We start from the raw sequence: 23810 nt of genomic DNA, 5'->3' as shown, positions 1-23810 counted from the left end.
AACCTGATATAGGTGTATTGAATGAATGCGTAATTGAATCAGAATGCGTAATTAGGCCTCGAGCTGTAGTCGAAATCACCTTTCAGGCCTCTAGAGCTTTAATTGAAGTCGCCTTTCTCTTTGAATTTTTGCGACCGTAAATCCGCCGCCTGCCGCGATGTTGGGGTTGGATGTCGGTCTCTGTGCAGAAGGCGACTGCACATTCGGCTTTGGACGTGCGTAGAAGGTGACTGCGCATTCAGCTTCGGACGGACGTGAGTGAGGAGGCAGGCGAATTATGTATTAAGATAGGTATATATATATATATATATATATATATATATATATATATATATATATATATATTATACAGTATAGATACTTTGTATACAATAGTAAAATTATATATCCAGCCATCCATCCATTTTCCAACCCGCTGAATCCGAACACAGGGTCACGGGGGTCTGCTGGAGCCAATCCCAGCCAACACAGGGCACAAGGCAGGAACTAATCCTGGGCAGTGTGCCAACCCACCACAGGACACACACAAACACACCCACACACCAAGCACACATTAGGGCCAATGTAGAATCGCCAATCCACCTAACCTGCATGTCTTTGGACTGTGGGAGGAAAACCGGAGCGCCCGGGAAGAAACCCACGCAGACCACGGGGAGAACATGCAAACTCCACGCAGGGAGGACCCGGGAATCGAAACCCAGGTCCCCAGATCTTCCCAACTGCGAGCAGCAGCGCTACCCACTGCGCCACCCGTGCCCGCCCAAAATTATATATTCAACAGACAAACTTTAAGATGTGCTGTTATACAAGATAGACAGTAAATAGTTTTATCCAAACTTAATAATTATCCTTTCATGGTCTTGAGCACAAACTGTTATAACTCTGTGTTTTAAAAAATTTTGAGTGCTTGTTACAACTTCTTATTGTTCATCAATGTTCCCATTTCAGGATTTCATCATATTTTGCAGTCATTTTTTATTAATATTATTTTCAGTTTTTAATTAAATAGTTGTGTTGTAGTGACTGGTTGCTTCAATTTTAGTTGTAATGACTAAAAACAAATGCTTCTTCTAGCCCATTCTTCCTTACAGTAATCCTTTAATTCTTGTACTTATTGCTCTTAAGATCTGATTAGTGCTTGGATAAACTCCAGTAATTCAGCTTCAGGATACAAATATATTAAACCTGATATCAATAACAGTTCAATATGCAGTTGGTGTTCAATTTTAAGTTCAATCCAGAGCTCATAGTTTGCTATGCATAATTTTCTTTTTTTTCACTTTTTTTTAGGGAGGTGTTTTTGAATTGCAAACACTCCCTCATATATAACACTGCAACTGTATCCTCCTTGAGTGAAGGGCTAAATGCATGTGGTAGTCTGTTTTGTGCTATGATTTGGTTTCCTTTTAAAACTTTTCATGGTTTATTATGTACCTTTTGTGGATTCTGCACTTTGAAAGTTTATCTGAATGTGTTTAAGTGTTTAAAGACTTCTGTTTATTTTAATGTGTTATCGTGACACCATTTTGTTTTTTTATGGGCACTTCTGTTTTGGGCTTAGCTTGTGAATAGTTACTAACCTCTTTTCTATGTAGGAGTACCAGAGACTGGATAAAAATATTTTGTATGTAGTATGCTTTGGTTTATGCTTGTTTTGACTTTCTGAAGTACAGAGTTCCCACATTATTTTTCTCAACTGGCCTTTTGGTTTCTGGCTGATTTTTTGTTATGAACTTTTAATTGAGATTTCTGATCCATATTGAAAATTATTTCTGTCTTTACTACTAACTGCATAACATTTAGTAGTAAGAAGCATGTGAAAAGAGGGACTGAAACAGAAGCCATGTGTTAATTATCTCCAACAGTAACTACAAGATAAAAGTTCATTTTCAGCAACTGTCACACTTCTTAAAATCAGCAATGTTCTTTCAGGGAAATGCAGTCATGGAGGCATATTTGATGAAAGCCGCCATCAAAGTGCAAAAGGTGGAATCAATAAAGACACTGCTTCTTTTCTCTTCTCTCCTCACAATTATCTTCATGAGGATGCTGCTCACCTTGCCACTCTTGCAACTGTTGCCACACTTGAGGATCTCTGGAATGCAGTTGGAAATGAAGCCTTTCTCAAGTAAGTGAATGGCAGACAAAATGGACTAACACAGCATACCTTAATATGTTTATGCTTAAAATGTGCGTATCCAAGAGTTAAACAGATTTGTACATTAACTACTGTGACTAATTTCAAAGATTGTTTTGTTTTATCGGCATTAATTAGTCAATATTTGTTGGTGTGCAGGCTTTTAAATGTCCTTCACCACATGGTGCTTTGCTTTGTGATTGACACCACTGGCAGCATGTTTGAAGAAATTGATGCAGCACGTCAACGAGCCATTTCAGTGATCCAGGAGAGAAAGGGTCTGTACCCTGAAACATTTCTTTATGTCCTGGTTCCTTTTCATGACCCAGGTATGAATTCACAGCTCGATGTTATTCAAAAAAAGTCTCTCCTTGAAAGAACAACAACCAAACATAATTTAACACACTAGTGGCTTTATATACTGATAATTATCTAGAGTAGATAAGTAGGTTTCTCTAAACCAATTTAAATATTGGAAGGGGTGTTGCATTGCTTGAGTGGATTATAATGATTAATGCATGCACATTTTTTATAGTTGAATTTTTTGTGGAGCGGCACGGTGGCGCAGTGGGTAGCACTTGGAGTTTGCATGTTCTCCCCGTGTCTGCGTGAGTTTCCTCTGGGTACTCCGGTTTCCTCCCACAGTCCAAAGACATGCAGGTTAGGTGCATTGGCGATCCTAAATTGTCCCTAGTGTGTGCTTGGTGTGTGGGCGTGTGTATGCCCTGTGGTGGGCTGGCACCCTGCCTGGGGTTTGTTTTCTGCCTTGCGCCCTGTTTTGGCTGGGATTGGCTCCAGCAGACCCTGTGACCCTGTAGTTAGGATATAGCGGGTTGGATAATGGATGAATGGATGGATGGATGAATTTTTTGCTTCAATTCTGGGATTAGAACACACATACTGTAACGTTCACCCAGATTAATACTGATTTCATGGATAACCACTCCATACAACTAGAATGAGGTCTGACACAGCCACTCATATCATATAGGCTACATTATTATTGCACTGTAGACAGTTTGCTATATGGCAGAAACCACAAGTGACAACAACAAAGGAAGATGTAAAGGCTCTTCTGTAAAAAAGCCAAAGTTCCCCCTGGGAACAAATAAAGTTATATCATCCATCCATCCATTATCCAACCCGCTATATCCTAACTACAGGGTCACGGGGGTCTGCTGGAGCCAATCCCAGCCAACACAGGGCGCAAGGCAGGAAACAAACCCTGGGCAGGGCGCCAGTCCACCACAGGGTGAAGTTATATCATTCATTTCAAAAGTGATAGCTGTATTATAATTTATAAAGACAACTTAAAAATGCTCTATTTTAACTGGTATTACTGGGTTACTTATCCTCTGTTTGAATGGTGTGTATTTCATTGTGGGGGATTTTTCACAGGATGCATAAATGACTACTATAGTATTATGGATATGTAGATCGCATGACCTGAGATAAGTGTAAGCTTCATAGTCATAAAATATTTGGTTGGTTAGACCTTGTCTGTTTTGAACACAAATGATGTGATTGGTAATAAACATGTGCAGCTAGAATGGTATTTTGTTTCTGGACTGAGAAATTGGTAACATCTAAACATAGGACAAATAAATATTTTTGTTAAGCAAAAATCAGGGTCCCTAAATTCAAGACAGGCTCAGGAGATACAGGATGTCTGGTTGCACTACCTCTGTACCACAGTGATTTTTTTTCAAGAGTATATGGGCTTATATACTGTATGTAAATACAAAAAAGTCATAATTTTCACTGAGTTGCATATTTTAGACATTCCGTAAAGATGTGTCTCTGTAGACTCAAACTCTAATCAATCACTCAGTCGTAATGAAACTTGGCACAGTTATCAGTATTGTAAAATGCAGAAGCCTATTTCTTTGAAGCAAAATACAACATTATACTGCTAAAATCATTGCTTTATGTAGGGAAAGTCAATTGCTAGGAACTTCAGTTTTTTATTATTGAAACAAAGGCTGGCTAAATGAGAAGAGAATTGAACCACCAGCATTGTGTTGTAAAGTCAAATGGCTTAGTCATTACACAACATCTGCAAATTTTATTATGTATTTATGCAGCATTCATCATTTCAGTACAGGCAGTATTTAAATATTTAGGAACAAATAAGTAAAGTAAATTAGTGTAGAAACTATGTTAATAATTTATATTTCAGGAGTATGTAGAAAGACACAATTTGGCAAAAGCAAAACTAAAGCAGGAAATTCTTTTCTGATTCAAATCACCTTATGGTGAAGGTGTCCTCCATTACTTTATTGAGAAACAGGAAATGAAGCTGATTCTCCCAGAACTTGAGTGCAAGAGTGAAAAGCCAACCTTGGATAGGATGCTATTTTATTCAAGGGTACACTGAGACCAGTCCATTCTTGAAATTTCATTATTTCTAACATATCTTTGGGAATCAGGAAGTTTCTTTTTCCACAGTCATGCTAATTATAGAAATATAAATAAATTTGTCTATCATATGAAGCTGGTGTTCCAAGTTAGAATTGGAGGCGACCTTGCACTTAATGCTGCTGGGCTAATCTACAGCTCGAAAAGACCTTATAATGCTGTAATGGACACATAATGCTGTGTTTTTCTTTTCAAATGGAATGCCCTTTTCTAGTGTTTGAACATTCTGTCTCCAGCAGGGGGTGCTTGCTCCCTGGGATTCTGTTCTTTATTGAAAAGAAAATCAAATCAATGTGCAGGACATGCTTGAACCTGTATATGAACCCCTTCAGTAACCATGGTGGAAATAATCAGAAGAATGAAATTTTATACAAAAAGATACATATATAGCAAAATTAGGTTGGGGGGTAGGTGAGTGTGTATGGGGGGGGGGGGGGGTAATGAGGTGGGGTTAGGTGGGTGATGGTCGTAAAGTTTTATTTATTATGAGGATGTTATTCTTCATAAGTTTGCATATGCTGGGTTCATGTCCAAATGTCTGTTAATGGTGTTTTCGTTTGATAGCCAAGATTCAGCCTGCTCTCTGGCACTTTTAGTACTGGCCTTAAATCTTATTTGTACATTGTCCCAGTTAAATGTATGTCCGGTTGAATTTGTGTGTGTATAAATCAGTGATTGTGGGTCTTTCCTTTTGACAGCGTTTTGATGTTCCTATGTATGTGTTGCGATTCTTTTTAACTTTTGTCCTATGTATACCGCTGGGCAAGAACTGCATGGAATGCTATAAACTGCGTTCCATGTCTCTGCTGCCGATTTCTTGTTTTTGATATTAAAAAGGACAGTGCGCAGATTGTTTGTAGATTTGTGTGCTATTCTGATGCCTGATTTGGACAGGATACGTGCTGCACCTTCCGACACTCCGTGATGATAAGGAAGTGTGTGCCAGGTGGGATGGGGGTCAGATTGGAGTCGACTGTTTGCTGGGTTCTCTGGCGTCTTCTGTGTAGGCATTGTTTAATGAATGTCTTTGGGTAGCCGTTTGAAGTGAAAAGATGGAAAAAATAGCGTGTTTCGTTCGTTTTTGTCTCCTTCCTGTTACAATGGGTGTGAATTCTTCTGAATAAAGTCTTAATACAGCACCAGGAAACTGATGTGTCAATTTGTTTCTTTTTCCATGGTGAATTGGATTGCAGGGAATATTGTGTTGATGTGGTTGTAGAAATCATTCAGCTGGTCATTTTTTAATATGATGAATGTGTTGTCTACGTAGCGCAGGGTCCCCAACTCCAGTCCTGGAGGGCCCCAGTGGCTGCATGTTTTCATTCTAACCCTCTTCTTAATTAGTGACCTGTTTTTGGTGCTAATTAACTTAATTTTAATTCATTTTTAATCGATTTGCTCTTGAAGACTAAGCCCCCTTAATTGTTTCTTTTCCTTAATTAGCAGCCAAACAATAATGAGATACAAAATAAACCAAAACATGACCAGCAAACTGTGTCCATCATACAATATCTGGAAAAAAAAGGTGTAGGTCAAGAATGCTAATCTGCTCAGGTCCACGAAACATTTTATCAGTGGTCTTAGGAAACAGAAAATCAGCAATTTCAGAAATGCCTGCTATTGCACAATGAGAGCAGCAACAAGCCATGGAATTAAAGAACGGGTTTAATTAACAACAAGAATCAGCGCCTAATTAAGCAACTGGTTGGAGTGAAATTGGTTGGAGTTTGAGGCTCCGACTTAGTTGGTCTTTTGTTGGCTCACTCACTTCACATTTCATTTCTGTTAGGGTGCCATTTAAGTAAAGAAATGAAGCAATTCAGAGGCATGCCTTCTTTTTGAATGTAGTATTTTCCGTTGAAATGGAAGTGAGTTTTCTGGCAAAGTGATATAGGGTGCATTATGTCTTTAGTGGACAGCTTTGTTCTTGTCTTTATGGTGGGGTCATTATTAAGTCTCATTAGTAGTGTTTCTGTGGCCAGATGGCTCGGAATCATAGTACTGTATATAGTGATATGACATCAAATGAGACCATGACCTCGTCCTCAGCGATTAATACGTCTTTCAGGCGTTGCAATGCCAACTCAGCGCTGTTCACCGAATATTTCAAGTCATAGGTTAAATGTTTGAGCACCTGAAAAAGTCTTTTTGATAAGTTGTAAGTTGGTCCACTTATTAGGCTGACCACTGGTCTGAATTTCAGAGGTGTTTTATGTATTTTTGGGAGTCCATAGAATTCAGGGTAGTTAGCATTGCTGGATTTTATTTTATAATAATTAACATAATATTTATTTATTTATTTAATATTTATATTTTATTTTATAATAATTAATAATTATAATAATTAACCTGTGCGTCTAGGCGGTTTGATCAGAGTGGTGTTTATTTTGTTAAGCGTGATCTTAGTTGGGTTGTTATTCAGCTGTTAAGTGTTGGTGTCAGAAAACATTTCTTCCATTGCTGTGGTATATTGTTCTTTGTCTAATATGACAGTTGTGCCTCCTTTGTTGGCTGGTGTGATAACGATGCTGTTATCATTCTGTAGCGATCGTAGAGCTTTCTGTTCTTTTGTCGAAATATGTGTGGTCGGATGTCATGTATGTAACTGGCTGGCAATTGTGCACCTTATTTTTTGTGCATTGTCTGTCGGTATTTTCTCAGTTAATAAGATGTGTTCCAGGGAACCTAGGAAGTTTATGTTGGATGCGTCTTTGTGGTTGAATTTCATTCCTCTAGCGAGAATATTTTGTTCTGTGGTGGAGAGTTGACTTTTGGAGAATTTGTATAATCCGGATTGCGGTTTGTTGGTATGTATATTTCCAGTGCGTTTATTCCATTTTTTGTTGAGTGTAACTCGCTTAGTAATACGGCTTTTGGAAGTGGTGTCCTGGATCCGTTTGGCCTATTCCTCTGTCTGCATGTTGCGAGGAGTTTGGATCATTGCTTGGTAGTTTCGATCTGTAACTGGTTTGTTGGCGGTGTGTTTCGGTGATAAGTTCGTACAAAACGCGTTTTGTGAATTGTTGCATGATGACTGCCATCTTCGGAGTGTTTGTCGGTGGTTTAAATCGTAAGCATTTCGGAGGTAAATCGTGCCTGATACAACTATGGAGAAAGAAAAGTTTTTCATAGCTGTGTGCTTCTCGGATTGCCGGTTTCCCATCGTCTTAATACTTTGGAGGGCTTCTTGCCCGAAGGTTGTATGAATGGAAGCGAAGGTTTGTGATACGGTTTGCATATTTGTAGTTGATTCCGATCCATCTGGCCACAGAAACACTACTAATGAGACTGAATAATGACCCCACCATAAAGACAAGAATGAAGCTGTCCACTAAAGACATAATGCACCCAATATCACTTTGCCAGAAAACTTACTTCCATTTCAACGGAAAACACTACATTCAAAAAGAAGGCATGCCAATGGGATCACCGTTATCAGAACTTCTGGCAGAACTGGCAGCGATTTGAAAACGTGGCTCTATATCAGTTCACACCCAAAATTTAGATACGCTACATAGACGACACATTCGTCATATTAAAAAACGATCAGCTGAACGATTTCTACAACCACATCAACACAATATTCCCTGCCATCCAATTCACCATGGAAAAAGAAACAAACCGACGCATCAATTTCCTGGACATCTCCATTGAAAGAAGTAACAACTCCACCGATTACAAGTGTCTACCATAAGGAATGCTATTCAGACAAGATATTACACTTCGCCAGCAACCACCCAGCATCTCATAAACGGTGTTGTATGAAGACTTTATTCAGAAGAATTCACATCCATTGTAATAGGAAGAAGACTTCAAACGGCTACCCAAAGGCATTTATTAAATAATGCCTACACAGTAGATGCCAGAGAACCCAGCAAACAGTCAACTGAAATCGGACCCACCATCCCACCTGGCACACACACTTCCTTATCAATACGGAGTGTTGGAAGGTGCAGCACGTATCCTGTCCTAATCTGGCATCAGAATAGCACACAAACCAACGAAAAATCTGCGCACTGTCCTTTTTAATGTCAAAAACAAGAAATTGGCAACAGAGACACAAAACGCAGTTTATCGCATTCCATGCAGTTCTTGCCCAGCGGTATACAAAGGACAAACGTCAAAAAGAATCACAATACGTATACAGGAGCATCAAAACCCAGTCAGAAGGAAGGACTCATAATCACTGATTTATACGCACACAAATTCAACCGGACATACTGTACAATTAACTGGGACAATGTACAAGAAAGATTTAAGGCCAGTACTAAAAGTGCCAGAGAGCAGGCTGAATCTTGGCTAGCAAACGGAAACACCATTAACAGACTTTTGGACATGAACCCAGCATATGCAAACTTAAGAAGAAGAACATCCTCATAATAAATAAAACTTTACGACCAACACCCTCCTAACCTCACCTCATTACCCCCCCATACACACTCACCTACCTCCCCCCTCCACCTCCACCCTACCTAATTTTGCTATATATTGCCTTTGATTCTTGTAAGTCTAATCATTATCCTCTGATGACGGCTCCTGGCAGGAGCTGAAAGCTCAGGAATAAAAACTACTTTATGATACGCGATTCATTCTCTCCCTTTGTGGATCTCCAACTACAAATATGCAAACCATATCACAAACCTTCGCTTCCATATATACATGTGTATATATATATATATATATATATATATATATATATATATATATATATATATATATATATATATATATATATATAAATGCCAAATACCACTGACTCACTCATCACGAAATCTCCCGAACCATGATGACTTTGGAATGTGGGTTACCCTTGGCCCAAACGTTTTTAAAAATTTTGTAGTCCAAGCGTGTTCTGTCTGTATGTCTGTCCGCTTTTCACGAGAGAATTACAAAATCAGGGGGGCGGGGCCTTCCTCATTCTCTCACCAAGCTCTGTTCGAGTTAGTCTACGTCTCACCATGTGTTGGAGTGCACCTTGCCTCCGCTTAGCTAGCGATACCTGTTTGTTCAACAGACATTATCATCTACAGATTGTTAAGGAGTAACGTTTGACGTTTTTGAGAGAGCGATCAGGGCTCCATGTTGTGGCAGATATGGGGCGCTATCGCTCCCTTGAACCCTTGGACACCACGCCAGACACCAGGTAAAAGTCCAAATGTTATTTTATTTATAAATAACAATGTGCACAAAGCACCTACATTCCACAATACTCAATAAATCAATACTCTAAACAATAAACAATCCTCCACTCTCCCAGACGCGTTGCCACCCTTCCACCCAGCTCAGCTCAAAGTCTGGAATCTCCCACAGTCCTTTTATAGTCCTTGACCTGGAAGTGTTTCTCTCTCTGTCCATGTGACTGTTAACACTTCCGGGTCAGATAAAAACTCCTTTTCTTCAACCCGGAAGCACGTCATTTCCTCTGTCCACGTGATTAGGACACACTTCCAGGTTGTAGTGAAAATAATCCTTGTTCCTCCCTGCAGCGTCCTCTAGCGGCCCCCATGGTATCCAGCAGGGCTGTGGATAAAAACTCCATTGTCCAGGATTCCCTGCTGGCCTTCGGGGCACCTCCATGCTGCAGAGAGAGCTGCACCTTGGTGGCCTGGGGGTATTGGCCGGGATGAACGGCCGGCCATATATCACAATGTGTTTTAGAGGGTAGCTGCAGATTGCCAGAGATATCACGGCCATGTGCTTTTCTGCCCATGTGGTGAACGCTTTCCCATCAGAGCTGAACACGATCAGATATAGTGCCAACATCTATTGACTTTTAAAGTTTGTCCTGTTTCATTACTATGTGGGCGAAGCCATGGGGTACAGCTAGCATATACATATATATATATATATATATTACAGTGGAACCTCTGCTCACAAACGTCTCTGAACACATACAAATCAGGTTACGACCAAAAAGTTCGCCAAACTTTTGCATCTGTTCACGACCACACACTCGGTATATGAACAAGCCAGTTTCCCTTTCGTTTGTGCGCGCCGATGATTTCCATGCATGTTCAGTCTCTCCCTGTGCATTCCCTGTGCAGCAAGCGAGAGAGAGAGAGCGCGAGCGAACGAGAGAGACACATACAAACACACACACACACACACAAGAGAGAGAGAGAGCTGGCCGCATAAGGACGAGAAGGCAGTTAAAGAATGCACCGTGCTTGTTTTTAAAGAGACTGATTCGAGCATTGTTTTAACCTCGTATTTAATGAAGACTTTCTTCTATTGGATTTTAACCTCCACTTCACTTCTGAAATGAAGGGATTGTGTTAAAAAATGCTTTAGTTGACTCACATTTTTATGCAATCGTTTTGTTCACCCCACTGAATTAAAGCTGAAAGTCTGCACTCAACTGCATCTGAGTTGTTTCATTTAAAATTCATTGTGGTAATGTACAGAACCAAAATTAGAAAAAAGTTGTCTCTGTCCAAATATTTATGGACCTAAATGTATATTTGTGCTTAAAAATCTTTAAAATAATATATATTTACATACAGTTCGTATGGTCTGGAACAGATTAATTGTATTTACATACAATTCTATGGGGTAAATTACTTCGGGTCACGACCAAATCGGGTTACGACCAGAGCTTTGGAACGAATTACAGTCGTGACCCGAGGTTCCACTGTGTATGTATGTGTATATATATGTATATATGTATATATATATATTTATATATAATATGCATACATACATATCCAGGCTGAAGAGAAGCAATTATAACGGTATAATCATCATCTAGTTCTTCTGATAAATGTACACCCAGTTCGGCGTAGTGGCGGCTTCTGGAGGGTACCTCGTCATTATAAATACCCACACATTTTGCATATTCCGTGAGCTTTTTGTGAAACTTGGTATGAATAATTACCATCTGAGCTATGTTATTTATGGACTGTGCCCTTCTCAGACCCAAATAGCACCTGTTTTGCTATATGTGCACAGTGCACCTGCTCTAATCATTCATGGCCTCTGCCTGAAAATGATGGGTTAGGCTTTAATCAACCAAAATCTCTGCCTGAAAGGACTGTCCTTACATCAGCTACATGTATGCTAAACAATTAGGTTCATAAATCACAATTATCAAGTAGATACATTTCACCTTTGGTTACACATATGCAAGAAGAAATGTGCTTCAGTTGATTCTTTGCCCCAAATAAGCACATTTAGTTATGTTCCATTTGTTACAGGCTTCGGGCCAGTTTACAAAACCACTGATCCAGAGCAGTTTATTATGTTTCTGAACAATCTTACTTCATTGTCAGGAGGTGACGAACCTGAGATGTGTCTATCAGCCATCAAGGTAATGCAGCAATTTTAAATGATTTAAAGTCTAAAGTACAGTAATCTGAAAAGATTGTTTACCAGAATAGTTGTTCTGAAGTTTGATTATGATTATATTCAGTTGGCCTGGTTTGGAAATCTTAATGTCAGCAACAAAGACAAAATAAATCAGATTGTAAAATGGTAAGGTAAGATCACAAGGTTTAAACAATCAAACATGACAGACCTGTTTAATAAGCAAGTGTTATGGAAAGCACTGTGTGTTCTTTACAATTCCAGTTGTTGCCATCAGGCCACAGGTTCAAGGTTCCATAGATAAAAAACAAAGAGGTCAAATACTCCTTCACTCCAACTGTTATTAATCTTCTAAATATGTTTAACATCAGTAAATTTTCATAGTCTTAAATCATGACATTTGCATTGAACGTTAGCCAATGCTGGCTTAACTTTTATAAATAACATGTATGAACTAATGTTAAGTCATCAGTATTATGCTCCATGTCGTATCTTGATTTTTTGTACATGTTTAAAGTTTATGTTTGACATTGTACTCTCTGTTGATATGCTTTTAATGATGTGTTGGGGCCTCACTGTAAAACCTGCTAACAAAACAAATGTCTCTATTGGGGCAATAAAAATGTAAATGCAAACAATCTGCATACTACTCCACAAGATGTGACAGAATTTTTTTTCTGTATTGTCAGATCAAAATACAATTCCTATGAATTTCTGATTGCAGTATTATTAGTACACCACTAACCTAAATACACTGGATAGTCTGAAGAATACATTTGTGACATGAATGAAGTTAATAAAAATGGGGGGCAGAAAGAATACTGTAAACTGGCAGTTCCAAAGTTCAGTCCCAAAGGACCTCGTGTGGCTGCAGGTTTGTATCCCAACCAATGTCACAATCAGTGCATCATCCTTAATTTTAATTGATACAATTGTTAAGTAAGTTTTCCTCATATTCTAAGAAACATTGAAATGTTAAGTTTTTGTTTTCCTTTTCTAATTCACACTTTTCTGTAGAGTTTGCTCCCTTATGTACATCTCCAAATGCTAAAAATGCTTAAGTGCCATATGTTCTTGTCTGCTCATTTGTAAGAAACATTTCTTACTAAGGGGTGGCGCAGGGGGAGCACTGCTGTCTTTCAGTGAGGAGACCAGGGTTCACGTCCTGTGTCCTCCCTGCATGGAGTTTGCATGTTCTCCCTGTGTCTATGTGGGTTTCCTCTGGGTGTTCCAGTTTCCTTCCACCATCCAAAGACATGCAAATTATGTGAACTGGTGATGCTAAATTAGCCCTAATGTGTGAGTGTAATGTGGGTGAGTGAGTGAGTGTTCACCCAGTGATGGACTGGTGCCCTGTTCAGGGTTTGTTCATGCCTTGTGCTCTGTGCTGGCAAGGATATGCTCCAGCAGACCCTCGTGACCTTGTTCAGGACTAAGTAGGATAGAAAATGACTGAGTGATTTCCTAATGAGCAGACAAGTGAAAATAGCATTAGAGTAAATTCTTCCCTTTAGTATTCAGTATTGTTTGCACACTGCTCATTGGTAATCATCAGAATTTTGAAAGTTAATGTAGTAAACTTTACAGTAAAAATTGTAAGAAAATGTGAATAGAAACCAAAACATTTAAAGCAACGTCAAAACATAAAAATATTTTTGAATTCCTTTGAAATATTTGTAGTCAAATAGCTAAATGATGAGATCAATGTCAAAGTAAAAATGAATAGAAACCTGCAGCCATGTGGGTATCCCAGCACAGGACCTGAAACTACTGCAATAGAATGGCATGCACACGGGATGTCATTTTTTCTAACAGTAAAGTGGTTTTGCTATATGTTTTGACAAAATTACACCTCTTATCTGTTGTGTGAGATTGATCCCTATTCAATGATGTAAGCTGTGAAAGACACTGAGTCCCAAAACCCCAGACACAACCACAAGACAGTCCCAGATGCAAATAAACTTTTTTATTCTGCAAATACTTTTGTTACAGTTCACACCACAATATCCAATTCACAATACTTCTTTTTCTCCTCCAGGTGAGCTTTGCCTTCTGCCTTCTGACTCCACTGGAGGAGACTGGACGGCTTCCTCTCATGCTGGTGCCAGGGCATAGCCCGATGGAATCACTTCCAGGTCAAATGGAAGCTCCCTGGAACAGGGAGTCCTTCTCCCTGCAGTGCCCTCTGGCAGCACACAAAGACCCTGTGGGTTGTCCTTCAGGAATATGAACCCCATAGATCCCTGCAGGTGTCCATACTGGATCCATGCCAATGGGTGCACTGCCACCTGTCGTACAGGGGGAGGAAACCGCTCTTGATAAAAAACCTCCCCAAGTCCATTCACAAATCTTTCCCTTTGACTGGGATAATAGTTCAGCCCCATCCCAGCCGGGTTATGCCTTTTCTCATCTTGTCCCTCCTTTATGACTTTCTGGCAGGGAAAGGGTCCACCATAGCACTTAGAAAAGAAGTTTCTGTTTCTTTAACTGTTTAAAATGCTTTGTATAGTGGGCATGTTTTACCTTATTAAACAAAATCTTATCAGTGATGAACATTTTCCTTGATCTATAAAGTGTGGGGAACAGCCCGGACACAGACAGGTAGACATGTTGGTTTCACCACACACATGTTAATTATACACTATATACACTGTCCAAGTGCACAAACCCAGTGCCGCAGCACCAATCACCCCTTAAGTCCTTGGCCACACAACACAATGCCTTCAGTCTCTGGTCCGCCTCCACTCCTCTCCTCTGAGCTCCGTCCTACTTCCATCAGACTCTTGCCAATGACTGGAGGGAGGCGGCCCCTTTTATACACCCCGGATGGACTCCAGGTGCATCCTGAGGAGCCTCTGTAGCCACACCCCTGTGTGGCAGGAAGCTCTGGCGGTGTATCCGGGTGTCCCCAATCCTCTTTCCCCCAGCACTTCCGGGTGTGACGGAAGTGCTGAGGTCCAGGGCTCCCAAGGCATTGGGGTGCCCCCTGGCGGTGACCACGGGCCCCTACAGGGTTGAGCTTCCCAGCTCTGTACCCGTGGCCCCCAAAGCAACCAGGGCGGGCGCCCCCTCATGTTCTGGAGGAGGCACAAGCCCTCCTCCGGTCCTCCTGGGCATCCCGGCTGGGCATGAACCCCAGCTGGGTACCACAAAAGATACAATTTTCACATATTACAGTTGACTACAGTATAAGAACTGTAGAACAGGTGTTCCCCAAGGTACTTGTTGTGAAGTCATAGGTGAAATGATAAACCATTCATGTGTTTTTTCAAGGTTGTTTGAGTCTTATGAAAATAAGCATGGCTTTAGTTCATTTAACAAGAAAAAGGAAGGATTAATACCTAACAGAGGGATACCAGTTTATGAAGCAACTACACATACTATATACTTAGTCTTAGTTCATTACTTTAGTTTTTGATTAACATAATATTTTAAAAACTACAGGTGGAGTTTTTATCAATAGGTATAATTATATTTTTTGCTTGCTGAATTCCTGTTGTACTGAGTTATAAATCTGGCTTTATCCCTATACAGTTGGCACTGGAAAATACCCCGCCACTCTCTGAGATCTTTGTCTTCACTGATGCTTCTCCTAAAGATATTCATCTTCAAAGTATTATTGAAGCCTTAATAATTAAAAAAGGATCAAAGGTGAGTTGTTTTATGTTCAGCTCTACATCTATTGTCCTAAGTTATTATTATTGAAGACCTCAATCCTCCACTGTTTTTTTTTTATTTTATAAACTCTACATAGCACTAAGGATCTGGCTTAAGAAATGTCTCTTACTTGTTATGAGTGTCTATTTCAAATATCAAAAGTACTTCTATAAAGTAGGATTTTGGTGGGAAGTGATAGCTTTCCTGAAGGAAGATACTTACAACCACTTTTCCTAGGTAAGCTCATTTTCTGCATAATTGCAAGTAAAACCCCATGATGATGATAATAATAATAATGCATTTTATCCATATAGTGCTTATCCATCCTCAAGGAGCTTCACAGAGTTTCAGAAAGAACAGCAGAGTATACAGTGCATCCAGAAAGTATTCATAGTTTATCACTTTTTCCACATTTTGTAATGTTACAGCCTTATTCCAAAATGGATTAAACTCATTTTTTTTCCTCAGAATTCTACACACAACACCCCATAATGACAACGTAAAAAAAGTTTACTTGAGATTTTTGTAAATTTATTAAAAATAAAAAAATTGAGAAAGCACATGTACATAAGTATTCACAGCCTTTGCCATGAAGCTCATAATTGAGCTCAGGTGCATCCTGTTTCCCCTGATCATCCTTGAGATGTTTCTGCAGCTTAATTGAAGTCCACCTGTGGTAAATTCACTTGATTGGACATGATTTGGAAAGGCACACACCTGTCTATATAAGGTCCCACAGTTGACAGTTCATGTCAGAACACAAACCAAGCATGAAGTCAAAGGAATTGTCTGTAGACCTCCGAGACAGGATTGTCTCGAGGCACAAATTTGGGGAAGGTTACAGAAAAATTTCTGTTGCTTTGAAGGTCCCAATGAGCACAGTGGCCTCCATCATCCGTAAGTGGAAGAAGTTCAAAACCACCAGGACTCTTCCTAGAGCTGGCCGGCCATCTAAATTGAGCGATCGGGGGAGAAGGGCCTTAGTCAGGGAGGTGACCAAGAACCGATGGTCACTCTGTCAGAGCTCCAGAGGTCCTCTGTGGAGAGAGGAGAACCTTCCAGAAGGACAACCATCTCTGCAGCAATCCACCAATCAGACCTGTATGGTAGAGTGGCCAGACGGAAGCCACTCCTTAGTAAAAGGCACATGGCAGCCCACCTGGAGTTTGCCAAAAGGCACCTGAAGGACTCTCAGACCATGAGAAAGAAAATTCTCTGGTCTGATGAGACAAAGATTGAACTCTTTGGTGTGAATGCCAGGCGTCACGTTTGGAGGAAACCAGGCACTGTTCATCTCCAGGCCAATACCATCCCTACAGTGAAGCATGGTGGTGGCAGCATCATGCTGTGGGGATGTTTTTCAGTGGCAGGAATTGGGAGACTAGTCAGGATAAAGGGAAAGATGACTGCTGCAATGTACAGAGACATCCTGGATGAAAACCTGCTCCAGAGCGCTCCTGACCTCAGACTGGGGTGACGGTTCATCTTTCAGCAGGACAACGACCGAAGCACACAGCCAAGATATCAAAGGCATGGCTTCAGGACAACTCTGTGAATGTCCTTGAGTGGCCCAGCCAGAGCCCAGACTTGAATCTGATTGAACATCTCTGGAGAGATCTTAAAATGGCTGTGCACCGACACTTCCCATCCAACCTGATGGAGCTTGAGAGGTGCTGCAAAGAGGAATGGGCGAAACTGGCCAAGGATAGGTGTGCCAAGCTTGTGGCATCATATTCAAAAAGACTTGAGGCTGTAATTGCTGCCAAAGGTGCATTGACAAAGTATTGAGCAAAGGCTGTGAATACTTATGTACATGTGCTTTCTCAATTTTTTTATTTTTAATAAATTTGCAAAAACCTCAAGTAAACTTTTTTCACGTTGTCATTATGGGGTGTTGTGTGTAGAATTCTGAGGAAAAAAATGAATTTAATCCATTTTGGAATAAGGCTGTAACATAACAAAATGCGGAAAAAGTGATGCACTGTGAATACTTTCCGGATGCACTGTATGTATCATTGGATACAAATATTTTCTGCACAGAACACTAAAGAAGATAAATACAGGATATACAAAGCATTAAATTAATACTAAATTTCAATACTAGAAGAAAAGCCTGAACAAATAACATCATTTGTGATATAACACACACACACACAAATTATCCTTAGCATTTGGACAGAGGTAAGCTAAACGTCTCGACTCGGGACGTTGTGGGTCGGTGGGGGAAGTACTTCGAAGACCTCAATCCCACTAACATGCCTTCCAATGAGGAAGCAGAGCCTGGGGACTCAGAGGTGGGCTCCCCCATCTCTGGGACTGAGGTCACCGAGGTGGTCAAAAAACTCCTTGGTGGCATGGCCCCGGGGTTGGATGAGATATGCCCGGAGTTCCTCAAGGCTCTGGATGTTGTAGGACTGTCTTGGTTGACACGCCTCTGCAACATTGCATGGACATCAGGGACAGTGCCTCTGGATTGGCAGACTGGGGTGGTGGTCCCCCTCTTTAAGAAAGGGGACTGGAGAGTGTGTTCCAACTACAGAGGGATCAAACTCCTCAGCCTCCCTGGAAAAGTCTATTCAGGGGTCCTGGAGAGGAGGGTCCGTCGGATAGTCGAGCCTCGGATTCAGGAGGAACAGTGTGGTTTTTGTTCCTGGTCGTGGAACAGTGGACCAGCTCTACACCCTTAGCAGGGTCCTAGAGGGTGCATGGGAGTTTGCCCAACCAGTCTACATGTGTTTTGTGGACTTGGAAAAGGCATTCGACCATGTCCCTCGGGGAATCCTGTGGGGGGGTACTCCGAGAGTATGGGGTACCGGACCCCCTGATAAGGGCTGTTCGGTCCCTGTACGATCGGTGCCAGAGCTTCGTCCGCATTGCCGGCAGTAAGTTGAACCCGTTTCCAGAGAGAGTTGGACTCCGCCAGGGCTGCCCTTTGTCATCGATTCTGTTCATAACTTTTATGGACAGAATTTCTAGGCACAGCCAGGGCGTGGAGGGAGTCCGGTTTGGTGGACTCAGGATTGGGTCACTGCTTTTTGCAGATGATGATGTCCTGTTTGCATCATCAGGCCGTGATCTTCAGCTCTCTCTGGATTGGTTCGCAGCCGAGTGTGAAGCGGCTGGGATGGGAATCAGCACCTCCAGAGTGCCCTCTCAGGGTTGGTAGTGAGATCCTGCCCCAAGTGGAGGAGTTCAAGTATCTCGGGATCTTGTTCACGAGTGAGGGAAGATGGAGCGTGAGATCGACAGGCGGATCGGTGCGGCATCCGCAGTAATGCGGGCTCTGCATCGGTCTGTCGTGGTGAAAAAGGAGCTGAGCCGCAAGGTGAAGCTCTAAATTTACCAGTCGATCTATGTTCCTACCCTCACCTATGGTCATGAGCTATGGGTAGTGACCGAAAGAACGAGATCGCGAATACAAGCGGCTGAAATGAGTTTCCTCCCCAGGGTGTCTGGGCTTTCCCTTAAAGATAGGGTGAGAAGCTCAGTCATCCGGGAGGGGCTCAGAGTAGAGCCGCTGCTCCTCCGCATCGAGAGGAGTCAGATGAGTTGGCTCGGGCATCTGTTCAGGATGCCTCCTGGACACCTCCATGGTGAGGTGTTCCGGGCACGTCTAAATGGGAGGAGGCCCCGGGGAAGACCCAGGACACGCTGGAGGGACTATGTCTCTCGGCTGGCCTGGGAACGCCTTGGGATTCCCCCGGAAGATCTAGAAGAAGTGGCCAGGGAGAGGGAAGTCTGGGCATCTCTGCTCAAGCTGCTGCCCCCGCGACCCAACCTTGGATAAGCGGAAGAGGATGGATGGATGGATAAGCTGAAAGAAGGGGCAGAATGCTAGATTAAGTTAAAAGCCATTCTGAACAGATGAGTTTTAAGTTGTTTTTAAAAGAATAAAGACATGCAGGTTAGGTGGACTGGCGATTCTAAATTGGCCCTAGTGTGTGCTTGGTGTGTGGGTGTGTTTGTGTGTGTCCTGCAGTGGGTTGGCACCCTGCCCAGGATTGGTTCCTGCCTTGTGCCCTGTGTTGGCTGGGATTGGCTCCAGCAGACCCCCGTGACCCTGTGTTCGGATTCAGCGGGTTGGAAAATGGATGGATGGATGGATGGATGGAGTCAACTGATCTAATTTTGTGAGGTCATTCTAAAGTCTGGGTGCTATAGAGCTGAAGGTCCTGTCACCCATAGAGTGCAGGCTAGTATGAGGCACAGTAAGATTGCCAGAATCAGAGGACCTTAGTGGGCAACCAGGAGCATGGTGATGGAGAAAGTCAATGATGTAGTCTGATGCAAGGCCAATTAAAGCTTTGTAGGTTGTTAATAGAGTTTTATATTCAGTCCTGTAAGACGCAGGGAACTAGTGAAGGCGAAGCAGGGTGGATGTGATGTGCTCTTGAATCAATTGGAGCTGTGATGTAAGATTTCAAGGGGTACCTGACAGTAGGGAGTTACAATAATTGATGCTGGATGTGATAAAAACATGGGCAAGTTTCTTAGCTTTAGAAAAAGAGAGGAATGAGAGAACATGGGATATGTTATAGAGGTGGAAGTAAGAACGTTTCTTGATGTGATTTATGTGAAGCACTTTGAGCTACTTTTTGTATGAAAATGTGCTATATAAATACATGTTGTTGTTGTTGTTGTTGTTGTGAGTGGAAAAAGAAAGGGAGGAATAAAAAAATAACACCAAGATTCCTTGCATTAGAAGGTCTCATGAAATCATCATCAAGAGTGACTGAAAGTGATCTCATTTTCTTAAGTTGCATTTTAGTGCCAATTTGCAGGAGCTGTGAGATGAGAAAGCTCTGATAAAATTTCACTTGTAACATTGAAATAGAGCTGAAACAGAGTTGAGTATCATCTGCATAAAAATGATAACCCAGTCCATAGCTATGAATGATACGGCCAAGGGGAAGCCTATAGATACAAAAGAGCAGAGGGCTAAAAACAGAACAAATGCTGCCCGTGAATTTTATATTCAAGACTGACTGTGCTGATGACCTGGCCCGCAATGTAATTATTTTGGGTACTGTAAAATATCAGTGTCTTTTAGTTCATCCCAGTCTGACCATTTGCTCTGAACAAACTGTCCAATATGCAGGAGTTTATCACAAGAGTATTTCAGCATAGTAGAAAGCCAATAATTATCTGACAATAGCAGAGCACACTTAAGTGGTGCAGCACAGCGGAGAAGGTGAGACAGGAGGTGTGGGGTTATGCAAATGAGTGGTGATAGCAACATGACAAAAAATCTAGTAGAAGCATAGTCTGATGCCACTGGAGGATTGATCCATTAAAAAGTAGGAGATATTATAAAATGGGCAAGAAAATAATTACCAGAATTCATAGGTTCCAATATTTAACCATATGCATATAACCTTGGTTATTACAGGTGTGATCGCCTTAGCACTGCAAGCCCAGTAGCAACCAGTGAATTATTTTATGGTAACTTTTGGTCAGAATGTTTTTTAGTTTAAAGATTTATTGTCATGTGTAGAGAGTACTGTAAAATTCTTATTTACATGTCTAATCAACATGCAACATGTCACAATTCTCCATCACCGTGATCAGCAAGTACGACTACTCAAATATGGGCCCTACCTTGAAGCCTTTGGATTCTTTATTCTTCCTTTCCCAGAGTATTAGCTGCATTGGGGTATTCAATATCAAAAAATAAGTTTCATTTTCTTGCAATACAATGCATGCACTACAATAAAGAAAGTAATACACTTCATATACACTGTCGTCCTTTCCTGAAGGCCTTAATTTAAAATAAATGTAGGCTATAAAGTTGACAGTGAAAAGTTGCCTAGTATGTGACCAAGAAGAATGACTGTCATGTAATAAAACACATGGTTTATTTTTTCAAGTCTCAGTGGTTGGATTTTCAAACTTGAAACCAAAACCTTAAGACTCAATGGAGTTAATTGATTGGAAGAACTTTTGAGATTGGAAAAATCATATCATATTCAAAAGAATATTGTAGTTGGGAACCTGGAATTCTCAATCAATCTAAACTTTAAATTCCACCAAAACAGTGTTTCCTTTTATTTTTTAGGTAAAGTTCTCAGTGATAAGTAAGTAGAACTGCTACAGGTGATGTGTCCAAATAAACCAGCATAATGCCAACACTGAATATATTATCAAAGATGTAACAAAAACATAGCAAAATATAAATCAATTTTTTAATAGAAAAATAATTTATACACATAATGTACATACAGTATATACTGGTATACAATTACCAACATCTTACTGTGTTAATACTTACTGTACAGAGTGTGCAATTAATCTTCATCTAATCAGGTCTTTAGCATAACTGAAAGATATGCTGCTTAATGTAATTGATGATATACTTAAACATAACATCTACCAGGAGGTACAGTATATCTATATTACAAATGTATTTTCTTAAAGTTGCACAACTAGTCATTGCTATGTATTTTTAATTTATAACATACTCTGTAATATATTCTCTTCATTAGGTAACATTTCTTCTCACAGGGGATCCCTCAAGAAATCGAAAAAAAAGAAGAGCACTTGTGCCTCCTAATCGTTATTCAGTGTACACTAAACTTGCTGCTCTTTCTGGAGGACTCACTTTATTTACAACAAATAAAGAGATTCTGCATGTGTCCTCAGTCATCCAAGACAACATTGCAAATGCCAAGGTCAGGACACATTTTGAAATGCTTAACACCACTTTTATCAATAATATTTAGTTTAGCCTGTGTATTGCCCAAAGTACAGTCAAAGTAAAATTTGCATTGTCTAATCAACATGTTATGTTACTTATTGAGCAACATGTTATATTACTTATTCAGCTCAGAAACATGCGATTTTGTAGATCACAGAAAGAGAGTGGTCACGAATTTCTTACAGTCCCAGAGATATGTGTTTGACTCCTAGTTTGCTCACTCTTGCATATAATTTGTGCATTCTCTCCAAGACTTTGTAGGTATTCCAGTTAATCGATATATCACCCTGAATGTATGCAAATTAGGCTGAACAGGGACTCTGAAATGCATAAAGTAGCGTGTTTTGAGTGTGGCCAGAACAGGTTCCTACTTTGCACCTGATACTGCCAGGGTAGGTTCTGGCAGCCAGTGACCCGGTAGTTAAAAGAGTGAGTTCAAAAAATGGATGGATGGATGGATAGATGGATTCTTAGTAAATCTTCAACACATTTGACTAAAGAAATAATTATTTCTTTATTTGCCTTCTTCAACTGATATTTTAATTGTTTTATAATGTTTAGCTATTTTTTCAGAACAGTTCAGTTTAACAGTGTTAACAGAATTTCTTCTACCTGAGGTTATGGCAGCCTTCATGGTATTGTTATAATTGTGTTTTCTACCAGCTGGCATTAGATCTTACAACATAACTTCTGGATAGACTGTGTTTTCCTGCTATTTTAATAGGTTAATTTAATGTAAATGTTAATATAATATATTAATGTAATATTTTTTTTTATTTTATCTTGAGTGTTTTCTGTGTAGTTTTTGTGTGTTATCTGCTCTAGCAGTGGAATTTTCCCTTTGGATTAATGACATTTTCTATCTATCCATTTTTTTGTTAAAATTTCCCACCTCTTTAGGTGACTTTGCTTCATCTACAGCTCTGGTCCCAAGGTGGTACTTCCAGTGGTATTTTCCATGTGGATAGTACTGTGAAAAATGTCAGCATTCATTTAATAGGAGTTGTGCACAATGTGATTCTCTTCAGTCCAACAGGTAGGACAATATAATATTTGTTTATTCATTTCAGTGGCCAGTTATCTAAGTAAGTAACTTTTAATATATCCATCACATAACAAGCAAAACTGATTCCCAATTGATTATCTAGCACAATCTCTCAGACAAAGTTCTGATTCTGCTAAGATGAACTGCCATTCCATTCCGCAAGTTGTGTTGGTTGGCTTACAAACACATCCAATATTCTTTCTGGAGAGTATTGTTTGTGGCACAATTCTGGTTTCCACATGAAATGAGAGAGGAGGAGACAGAGACATGCACTGGGGCATCCTGAGATCTCACTTGCCTTTAAAAACAGTTATTTAAACAAGATTTAGAAATTTGTCATTTCTTGAAATTATCCTTACTTAAGAGCAATAATTGTCAATGTATCCATTGCTACGAATGCGTGATTACACTTTGAACTGCATGGCATTACAGTGTGTAGTAGCATTGCTGCATCAGCACACGTGGTCTCTGGGTCAGTTCCTGGATATGATATAGAAATGTTTATTTAAATTTTTCCCATGTGTTTCTACTGATGCATAAAACCTTTTTAGGGGCAG

The 23810-nt window shown here is 40.4% G+C and overlaps 1 protein-coding gene across 2 annotated transcripts in view; it reads left to right on the top strand.

Annotated features, from left to right (window-relative positions):
- vwa7 (von Willebrand factor A domain containing 7) overlaps positions 1 to 23810 on the top strand; it is a 57146-nt gene that overhangs the window by 23583 nt on the left and 9753 nt on the right. For both annotated transcript variants that reach the window (XM_051934623.1, XM_028800247.2), the window contains exons 6-11: positions 1933 to 2128; positions 2297 to 2466; positions 11749 to 11861; positions 15392 to 15508; positions 21997 to 22182; positions 23109 to 23244. In XM_051934623.1, the coding sequence (XP_051790583.1) occupies positions 1933 to 2128; positions 2297 to 2466; positions 11749 to 11861; positions 15392 to 15508; positions 21997 to 22182; positions 23109 to 23244 (918 nt within the window). The remainder of the gene's footprint in view (positions 1 to 1932; positions 2129 to 2296; positions 2467 to 11748; positions 11862 to 15391; positions 15509 to 21996; positions 22183 to 23108; positions 23245 to 23810) is intronic.

The sequence above is a fragment of the Erpetoichthys calabaricus genome, chromosome 1 (assembly GCF_900747795.2).
Source record: "Erpetoichthys calabaricus chromosome 1, fErpCal1.3, whole genome shotgun sequence".
NCBI lineage: Eukaryota > Metazoa > Chordata > Cladistia > Polypteriformes > Polypteridae > Erpetoichthys > Erpetoichthys calabaricus.
Note: the sequence above shows the minus strand (reverse complement) of the source record. Positions and strands in the feature narration are given on the sequence as shown.